Consider the following 11,090-nt stretch of genomic DNA (forward strand, 5'->3'; position numbering starts at 1 on the left):
TCAAACTTGAGCCGGTGAGGACTGAACTGCTGGCAGTGGGCAGTGAGTTAGCCTGCAATACTATAGTCTAACCACTGCACCACCACGGCTCTTACTGTATTTATGACAGTTTTTGCAAGAAACTGGCATTTACTTCCAGTTTCTGGCAAAAAATGCTCATTGCAGACTATGGATTCACTTAATGACCACCACAAAAATTGTCATAAAATTTAGTTGTTAATGTGATGATTTCCTTAATGACCAGCATAATTCTGGGCTCAATTATGTCTGTAAGTCAAGGATTGCCTGTGTATTGAAGTCTGTTCCACCAGTCCAGATTGACTGAATTACAATTTCCTGAGATTTATGCAAATGTTGTCCAACATATCTCAAGAGACTGCTCTAGGTTTTCTATTCCGTTTGAAGTTCTCAGTGACAGAAACTCTCAAGCATTAATTATGCACCTCAGAGTTTCTTCCAGCTGACACTCCCTAATCACTGGAAGGCAGATTCAGTAGAACCTAGCAACTGATTTCTGGCGAATGAGAGTCGGCGAGGCTATAATAATCAAGGATTTTAATATGATGCAGTGTCAGTGAGAGTCTAGGTTGCAGTTAGTAATTATATGGTGCAGAACACGGACTGTGGTTTCCCAGAGAATGTGCAGAAGCTTTGGGGATTTCAGTAATAGACACTTGGATATATAGTTCTTACATTAGCATTTGAAGCAGGCTAGCTGGAATATTTACCAAACAGGATAATAAAATGCCATGGTATTTACAGCTTTTAAATATTTAAATGTTGGACCTCAAAGATTCTTCTGCAAGTATGTTAAATGTGGAATTCTCCTCCCTTCCCTTTTTCATTTATAGATTGAGGTCCTGCCTGAAATAATAGATGCGGTGGAAGGGAAAATTGAAGTATTTCTAGATGGTGGAATAAGAAAAGGCACGGATGTTCTCAAAGCCCTGGCTCTTGGGGCCAAAGCAGTCTTTGTAGGAAGGCCTGTAATCTGGGGCCTTGCGTACCAGGTAATATAAATCAGGAATTCAATTCTTCAGTGTTTCTCCTTCCCCATTGTAGCAGTCATTGGAGTGCTTCTGGGCAAAAACAACAAAGTGATAATTATAATGTTAAGAGGACAACTCAAAGGATCTGGCTGGTTAAATTGCATAGCTGGATCCTAAGGCCACTACAATATTTGTATTAGTAACCTGAATGAGGACATGAAGAAAATAGAAGGAAGACATGAAGAAGACATGAATGAATGAAGACATGAAAAAATAAATTTGAAGAGGGCAACATAATGTACTGGATTTATGAATGTTCTACACAGGTAAAGGATTAACTTAATAGATTTGAGAAATGGGCTAAAAATAATGGATTTCCAATTTGTATTTCAGATTTTATCCTACGCTATTATTTGTTACCCAGGGATGCGGTGGCTCAGTGGGTTAGGACGCTGAGCTTGTCGATCAGAAGATCGGCAGTTTGGCGGGTTGAATCCCAAGTGCCATGTAGCAGAGTGAGCGCCTGTTACTCGTCCCAGCTTCTGCCAACCTAGCAGTTCGAAAGCATGTAAAAATGCAAGTAGAAAAATTGGGACCACCATGGCGGGAAGGTAAAAGCGGCAGTTTGGCGGGTCGAATCCCGAGTGTCGCGTAACAGACTGAGCGCCTGTTACTCGTCCCAGCTTCTGCCAACCTAGCAGTTCGAAAGCACGTAAAAATGCAAGTAGAAAAATAGGGACCACTCCGGTGGGAAGGTAACAGCGCTCCGTGCGCCTTTGGCGTCTAGTCATGCCGGCCACATGACCATGGAGATGTCCTTGGACAAGCGCTGGCTCTTCGGCTTTGAAACGGAGATGAGCACCGGCCCCTAGAGTCGGAAACGACTAGCATGCATGTGCGGGGGAACCTTTACCTTTACTATTATTTGTTTAACAACGATCTCTTAAGACACAACCCACTGGCCTCATAACTTCCAACCCAGAACACTAGGATACACAAGCCAAAGTGCCAAAACTCATAACATGGTACGCCCAAACCATATTATGGATAACTTTAAGTCAGCCCATATATAGAGCACCATGCATGTTAACTGAGGCCTTCAGAAAAATAAGATCACAAGGTTAATTGAATGACTTGGTATGCTCTGCCATTTCCCCTAATGATTCAAGAGGAAACATAGGAAGATTTCAGCTTCTTTTTTCAAAGCAATAAACAAATGGACCTGAAACTGTTAGTGAGGTAAGCTGGAGTTGTGAAGAGAAAAGAAAGATTAATCTGCTGGGCCAATTTGGTGTTTGCCAGCCAGGACAAAGCTAGGACCACCATATTTATATTCTTACAATGTGCTTTAATTTAATCAGGGCGAAGATGGTGTGAAGGAAGTTCTTCAGATATTGAAAGAAGAATTCAAATTAGCAATGGCGCTCTCTGGTAAGGTGCAGAGCATACAGAGAATCCTCCACTTACAACAGTTTGTTTTGTGATCCTTTGAAGTTACAAAGGCACTGAAAAAGTGACTTATGACCCAACCTTACACTTGCAGTTATTGCAGCATTTCCATGGTCAAGTGATCAGAATTTGGATATTTGGCAACCTGCATGTGTTTATGATGGTTGTAGCATCCCAGAGTCATGGGACTGCCATTTGCGGCCTTCCCAGCAAGCTTCCGAAAGGAAAGTCAAAGAGGGAAAACAGGTTCATGTAATGAAAATTGATTTGGGATTTGCTTAACAATCGTGCAAAAAAGGTTGTAAAATTGAGTGCGACTCACTTAATGCCTTGTTCAGCAACAGAAATTTTGGTCCCAACTGTGGTCATAAGTCAAGGACTATCTGTACAGTGATTATTTTATTTACCCTTTATATGTTGATTACACTTGATCTTTTTAAGTGCACTTATTTGAATCTTTTATACATCAATTATGAATGCTACTACTTAGCTGTAGTCTTCCTATTTCTAAAAAGTTCATAATAAAAGTTAACAACTATTTTTAATGAAATTTTCTAGGGCCAAACTAAGCCTGACTATTAATGTAGGGTTAGACATGAGGGATTTCTAAAATTCAGATGGAATTAAAAGAGATAATGGTAACAGAGCTTATAAGAACAGGGATAAGAGAAGACAACATGCCATACTGTGTTTCCAAGGAAAGTTCTTTTGGGTATAGTATTTTTTAATGGAAAATCCCACATCATCCCAACTTCTTTGAAGTAATGGCACTCAGAAATAAAATTAATCTTATGTGGCATCTAAAAGATTAAAAACTATGATACCAAATGGATCTCTTTAAGGAAGACTATTCCAAAGAGATAGCATTTGAGAGAAGGCATGTTATTAGTTATTAGCCACTTATCCTTTCAAAAGAGAGCAGGAGATCCAATGATTTGAATAAATACATACAGAAAGCAAACAATTTCAAGACTATTATTGTAAATACTTGTTGGAGGCAATTATTCTGAATATAACTATTCATCTTTGTCTTGTCTAGGTTGTCCAAGTGTAGAAGCAATAGACAGAACATTGGTACGGAGAGTTCAGTGGGAAGCTTCCAAGATGTAGCTGTATGTGTTGCATGAACCTCAACTGGTTGCGCATTTGTTGTTACTTATCAAGAATTTGGAATTAAAAATAAATGAAAGCTTCCAGGACACGTTTTAGTTGGAACTACCAAAGTTGTTTCTTCTGACAATATACCAAATATGTCAATCTCTTTTTAATGACTGGTGTAGTCTCTACTGCTATGTATCATAAGAATGACTTTTAGACATTTAGAGTATATGCTCTTAAAATCAGTGCTGAGTGGATTTCATTACTTTTGAAGAATGTTGCACAGCCTCCAGTGGCCTTGGATAGAATTTTATAACTTTCAATAATGATGAAAGTTGTAGGTTTTCTGATGGATTGAGAGTTACTAAACTGCAGTTATAACCATTACAACTATTAGTAATGACCCTTTTCAGTTGTTGGCTCACATGATTAGTTGATCTCTAAATTAACAGTAAGCAGCTGTTTTTATAGCACATAATATTAAAATAATATTTATAGTCTGAAATCCACAGAATGCTTCTTAGTGATTCTAATACTGAATCAAACCCAAACTGTAGTTGCTAGCATTATCTTTCCCCTTGTCAACTATAACACAGGAAAATAAAGCAATTTTTTTTAGCCAGGGTACTGCTGAGGTTATGGAGTAAGCAAGCTATGCCAAATGCCTTTTTACGTGTGCACACCCAGTTGCAAGGGGAAATGTTTGCAGAGACCATTGGAATTACCTTCCACCTTAAATCCCCTGTAACATCAATGGTAAACATTAGATTAGTAATGCAGCTTCCCAGGTTTTCAAATAACTTCTCGAAGTGTACAGGTAGTGAGACAAACAGACCCGGTATGACTTTCTTTGCTGACATTTACACGGCAGCCAGAGCCTGTTGGGACTGATACAGCTTCCCACAGCATCCTTAACTTAGAGCAGTCTGACATCAATGTACATGGTTACTGAGGCTAGCTTTATTATTTTTCCTTGAAGAATGTTTACTTTTCTCCAACAAAAATTGTGGTTTTTTTTCCAAGTAGGTGTGTTGAGTCATCAAACTAGCAAAAGCACATTCAATTTTATTCTGCTAATTATAATAGTGGTATGACCTACAAAGCATAACATTAAGTTAAAATGCAAAATAAGTAGACTGATCAACCTTTTTGGTTGGTCTGGAAGTGGGAAGGAAGCAAGGAACGATGGGAGAAAAACAGTCCTTGATCAACTTTAGCGCATACAGTTTTAGGAAAGAAAATATATTCTGATTTGCGGTAAGTAACCAATGTGATTTTCTACTGTCTTTTTTTTTTGAAGAAGCATTAATAATATACTTATTGTAAAAGAATTCTGGACCTGGTTTTCAGAAATGGTATCCATTAGCTCCTAATATGTGTCTTATCTAAAGGCTTAGATCACTTCAGAAGTAAGTAGATTGACAGCAAATTGTTTTCCATCAACAGTTTAGCAGCATACTTCATGATGATACTCATTAGGTTAGGTGTTGTAGTGAAACTAAAATTCAGCTTGATAATGGCGCCTATAGAAAGTAAAGCTTGGAAGCAATTCTAGAGGTCATCTGGTAAAGTGTTATGAGGAATTCTGGGAGTTGAAGTTCACATGTCTCAAAAGTGGCCAAATTTGATAAGCACTGATCTTTTCCAATCCTGTGCACAGAATTTATCTGTCCACCCTGTAATGTATTGGGCTTGCTTTGTTAAGAGAATACCATGTGGTAATTGCTGGAAGGCTGTTTGAGCAGGGAAGCTAGCTAACGGCTCCCAGCTCCTCAGACAACCCGTCTTCAGTGCTGCTATTGGTTGCCCCTAGGGCGGCAATAGGTTGCTTCAAACCTATTGGCCACCTCCTAGGGGCCAGGGTATAAATTGCTGCATCTGCAGCCCTGTTCTCCAGTTCAGATCCTGCAAGCAATAAACCATGATCTTTGCTGAATTCACTTGCCTCGTCTTCATTCCTGCGCAACGAACCCAGTACACAACACTGGCGACAAAGGTGGAATCCTGCTTCTCCATTGAAGCTGAAAGTCACTAGGGGAGAGGCAGTGCATGCCTGGCAGGAAAGCAATTCCCCCCCCCATGGTCAGCTAGCTAAGCCACGCTAATGACCACATGCTCAGAGGACCAGTCTCTGTGCAACGGAGAGGCAGGATTCGAAGACGCTGAGATCCAGCTGCGAAGACCAGCAGAATGCCCAAGGTCAGAAAGCTGCGACAATTTAATATCAAGCAACCAGAAGAATGGCCCTTGTACCTGTCCCAGGTCGAGAACTACCTTCGGGTGAACCAGGTCGCAGAGGACGGACTGAAGGCCGCCACGCTACTCTGTGTGTGCGGCCCAGCGACGTTCGATCTAGCAGAGAACCTGTTCACGCCAACACCATTGGAGTCCGTCTCCTACACAGAATTGAAGAAAAAGCTTGGAGAACATTTCCAACCAAAGATGTCGGTGATTGCATGGCGCTACACCTTCGAGCAAAGAATACAGCAACCAGGAGAGACCGCATCCGAGTACATCGCGGCCTTGAGGCAGGCCGCATGCCTTTGCCGATTCTCAGATGACAGAGACTTCGAGACCGGCTCGTCTGTGGCCTCCGCAACCGAGAGCTACAGCAGAAACTATTTGCCAGGGAGGTCCTATCATTTTTGGACGCCCAGAAGAAAGTCATGGTGGACGAAGCTGCCGGAGGAGCCATCTGAGCTATCTGGCCTGCCAAAACAATGCAACGCGAAGAAGCTGTCCACCACGAGGACGCAGAACTCACAGAAGGCCATGAAGAAGACACCCCACATATTATCCCCTAGAATGCTGAGATGGTCTATTTTTTTTATCAGCTTATACATATAAGCTGATTCACAAACCCGGCAAAGAGATGGGCCATGCAGACGGCCTGAGCAGGCTTCCAGTACTGCAAATCGAACCAGATCCAGCCCCAGCAGCCCGTGTTTTGTCCATTCAGGACTTGCCAGAGTTTCCCCTCAATGCAGGGGACATAGCTGCAGAAACGGCGGCTGACAAGACAGTAAGTAGAGTGCTTTCTTGGGTACACACAGGGTGGCTGGATAAAAGCCCAGGACCTGAATTTCAGAGGTTTTTTTACAAGAAGTCATGAGCTATCAACTCACAAGGGTTGTATTCTTTGGGGGAACAGGGTCATAGTTCCTACCTCACTAAGAGACAGGGTTTTACAATCACTGCATGAAGGCCATCCGGGTATTGTCCATATGAAAGCTTTAGCTAGAAGCTACTTATGGTGGCCAGGATTAGATAAAGCCATTGAGGCCCAGGTGCATGGATGTTATACATGCCAGCAATCAAGGCCTGAAATGCCACACAGTCCAATTCACAGGTGGGAGGAGACTCACACTCCCTGGTCTAGAATTCACATAGACTTCACTGGGCCCTTTCAGGGACAGCTCTTTCTTATAGTGGTCGACAGCCACTCTAAATGGCTTGAAGTAATACCAGTTGCAAACATGACTACTGCTAGGACCATCCAGGTGCTTAGGAAACTCTTTGCCACGCACAGGCTGCCAGACGTCGTAGTATCTGACAACAAAGCCTAATTTACTGCGGCAGAATTTCAGGCGTTTCTGAGAGTGAACCTAATTAGGCATGCAACGTTGGCCCTGTTTCACCCTTCTACTAATGGTCAAGCCGAACGCATGGTTCACACCACAAAAGAGTCACTGAAGCATATAGTGACTGGGGACTGGCACCATAGACTGGCAGATTTTTTGCTTTGCCAACATTCCACGCCATGCACGGCTATAGGGAAAAGCCCAGCAGAGCTGCGCTGGGGGAGGCAATTGATCACAAAACTGGACAGGTTGCACCCAGACCAGGTGGCAGCAGAAGGCTCTCATCCAAAACCCCTGAGGGGGCTGCAAGTGGGTAACAGGGTGTGGGCCATGAACTATGGGTATGGAAATTTGTGGGTGCCAGGAAAAATCACTAAAACGACAGGCCCTCTCTCCTACGAAGTGGGCCTAGAAGGTGGGTGAGTTGTCTGGCACCACATCGATCAGCTTAGGAAGCGTTTCCCAGAATGGCCACCCAAGCAAGGACTTCGTCATAAGTCCATACCCAGGGCCTCAAACTGGCAGCCAGGCTGATCCAGACATAGACTCTGAAGGCTTAAACAGCCAAAGCAATGGGGAGTTGGCTGTAGAGGGGGGGAGCCCGGAAGTGCAACATGGGTCCCCTGATGGAGATAGCCAACCTGAGTTATACAGCCGCTGTGCTAACTCTGCTGAACAAACTGACTCTGGGGTGGGCCAACCTGGAAAGGCCAGCCAGAGAGCACCAAGCCATCCTGATTCGCGTGAACTAAGAGACACTGGTCTACCCAGCCCAGCGGGCAAGCTGGTAGACCAGGAAGTGCCTGGGTCCCCCAGGCATTCCACAAGGGCTCCCAAACCTCCTGCTTATCTGCAAGATTATGTCCTGAAATAATAAAGCTATAATGTTGTATGTACCTTTTGTAATGCCTGTTGACCTACAAGATTGTCCTGAACAATGAAGCTATGATGTTGTAAAGTGCCTTATTGAGCTGCTAAGTGGAAACCTGTTTTCACACCAATGTTAAACCTTTGTAATTTGTATTGCTGTAATTACTTTCTGTTGTTGCTATAATGTTGTTCGTTCTAGGGGGGGAGGGGTGTAATGTATTGGGCTTGCTTTGTTAAGAGAACACCACGTGGCAATTGCTGGAAGGCTGTTTGAGCAGGGAAGCTAGTTAATGGCTCCCAGCTCCTCAGACAACCCGTCTTCAGTGCTGCTATTGCTTGCCCCTAGGGTGGCAATAGGTTGCTTCAAACCTATTGGCCACCGCCTAAGGGCCAGGGTATAAATTGCTGCACCTGCAGCCCTGTTCTCCAGTTCAGATCCTGCAAGCAATAAACCATGATCTTTGCTGAATTCACTCGCCTCGTCTTCATTCCTGCGCAACGAACCCAGTACACAACACACCCAACCTATCTCACAGGATGGTGGGTGGAGATAAAAATGAGGAAAAAAACACCTGTACATCATATTCATCTCTCCTCCAAAAACAATTATATAAATGTAATGTCTGACCTGGTTGCAAAGAAATGCAAGTAACTATTGGATAAATAATATTTAATTCAGGGCAAGGGCATCACATAAAAATATATTAAAACATTTTAAAAAACAGAAGATCTCAGGTGATTAGTAAATAACTTTGCTAAGATGCATTAAGATTCCTGAAGCTACTTCAGTATATCCAGACTGATTCTGACAGCATCAATCACAATTCTTAAGCAACATAAATATGTAACCATATTCCTAATGACCCTCTCTCCTTACATCTGGTGTATTACAGCCATTTTAAGTGAGGCAATTAATTATAAGAAACTGACATGGATGAAAAACTGGATAAGCCATTACTCATCTTACAGGATTTGTGGCAAATGTATGCCACTGAAATTCTATCAGGTTGTATAGTTTGTAATATACTTTCTTATAATTTCAGTTTGGCTAACCCAAGGTAATCAGCAGCTGTCATGTGGGGAAAATGCTGTTCTCCCTGCAACTCCATGTACTGAACTATAATTCTCCCCCTCCCCCTCCCCCACTTCCTCCAGTTGAATTTCACTGTCAGGGTATCATACATAAGCAAGAGCTAGGAAGCTAGTGGGAGAAGGGCTAGCAAGCACTGAACTGTAAATTTTATAAATATGTAAAATTTAATAATGAAAAATAAGAAGCTTCATCATTTCCAATAACATCCATTCTGGGAGGAGTTGAAGGATGTTAGTGAATGAAATGCGTGCCTTAAGAAAGTATTTTAGCACGCAGTTTATTAAAACTCCTATAACCCCCACAAAGTGCAAACAACAACAAAAAAAAACACCCATGTTTTTGTCCCATCCACTCTGGGTAATACTATACTTACCCAGAAGAAAGATGAAAGCTCCTGCTTTTCTCTGTCACAAAGCCATCTTCTTCCACTGTCTAAACACTTGGGACTTAGCACCCCTTCTTTGCCCTATGAAGAATCAAGGCACTATTGCTTTGACATAAATCCATCGCGATGATCTTAACTTTTACTTCTTAGCATGTGAACGAAAAGTCCTGAAGAGAATTCCTCTTTTCCCTTAAGTGGATTAAATACAGGAAAGGAAGGTGATCAAAATCTGAAGAAAGAAATTAACAATATTTTATAATATTCTGATGTCAGAAATCATTTGCCCATAAAAGCATAGGTTGCAGATGAAAACTTCTGGGAGAATGTATTATCTGGTGTTTAGGGGTTATTTTCTATAATATTCCAGAGGTGGTCCCCTTTCCTACCATCAGAATTGGTACGTTCCACATCATCATGATATGCAAATTGCCCTGAATAGGCCCAGATGATATTGCTGAGCTAAGAAAAGGTAGGAAAGAAAATTGATGGAGGTGAGGTGCAGCTAGTGGCAGAGAACAAAGACTTGGATAAAGTGAGAGAGCAGCCTTGGTATTTCTTTTTATGAAATAGATTGATAAATAAAGGTAAAGGTAAAGGTTCCCCCGCACATGCGTGCTAGTCGTTTCTGACTCTAGGGGCTGGTGCTCATCTCCGATTCAAAGCCGAAGAGCCAGCGCTTGTCCGAGGACGTCTCCGTGGTCATGTGGCCGGCATGACTAGACGCCAAAGGCACATGGAATGCTGTTACCTTCCCACCGTAGTGGTCCCTATTTTTCTACTTGCATTTTTACGTGCTTTCGAACTGCTAGGTTGGCAGAAGCTGGGACGAGTAACAGGCGCTCACTCTGTTACGTGGTGCTCGGGATTCGACCCGCCAAACTGCTGACCTTCTGATCGACAAGCTCAGCGTCCTAACCCACTGACCCACCATAAACTTGGTGAAAAGATAAGAGGCAAAAAAGAAGATGAAGCAAAGATGAATATTGGGTTTTAGTCCTTCAAATAAAAGCATGAAAAAGGTGTCCTTATTCCATCATTACTTTTAATTAGGCAGCAAAGCAAATGAGACTGATTTTATTTTCAAGAATATTGTATATTTTGAGGAATAAGCCAAGAATTATAGGTTCCAAAATACATCCCACAAATTGGGTTCAGCTTAACTCAGAGTCAAAATCTGTCATGGCCTTAAAACTGCACAGTTTTAGAAATGAATGCAACAGTTTGCAGTTGCAGGGTTAAAAAATTGAGGGTCAGCTAACCAGAGGTTAATAGTATTTAGGTAGAAATTTTGATGGTTGGCTTATCCATGGATGGGCTTATCCATCATTATCTGTAATACTTCTCAGCTGCTTGCCATGAGTTTAACATGAAGGAGGGAGATGAGAAAGAGTTGTGGTGGCTGACCTCTGTGTTTGCTTCCCCGGATTGTCACTACATTTGGGAGAATAATAAGTGCTCTTCCATGGGGCTATTTTTTTGTTTTGGGGAGGGAAAATTCACAGTAGAACAGGTGCAGAGACATGGTTAGGATGTTGGATAAGAGCTGGAAGACCCGGGTTCAAGATTATGCCTCATGGATGGGAAGCCTTGGTGGAGCAGTGGGCTAATGCCTCCTTAAGTAACAC

General features: G+C 42.4%; 1 protein-coding gene across 1 annotated transcript in view; it reads left to right on the plus strand.

The window, feature by feature from the left end:
* Positions 1–5,454, plus strand: part of HAO1 (hydroxyacid oxidase 1) — a 51,887-nt gene extending 46,433 nt beyond the window's left edge. The window contains exons 6-8 of the mRNA XM_081322088.1: positions 852–1,010; positions 2,351–2,420; positions 3,478–5,454. Of these exons, the coding sequence (XP_081178214.1) occupies positions 852–1,010; positions 2,351–2,420; positions 3,478–3,548 (300 nt within the window). The 3' untranslated portion in view covers positions 3,549–5,454. The remainder of the gene's footprint in view (positions 1–851; positions 1,011–2,350; positions 2,421–3,477) is intronic.
* Positions 5,455–11,090: the final 5,636 nt, after the last annotated feature.

Source organism: Vipera berus, assembly GCF_964194415.1.
Source record: "Vipera berus genome assembly, chromosome: 1".
In the NCBI taxonomy this organism is placed as follows: Eukaryota; Metazoa; Chordata; class Lepidosauria; order Squamata; family Viperidae; genus Vipera; species Vipera berus.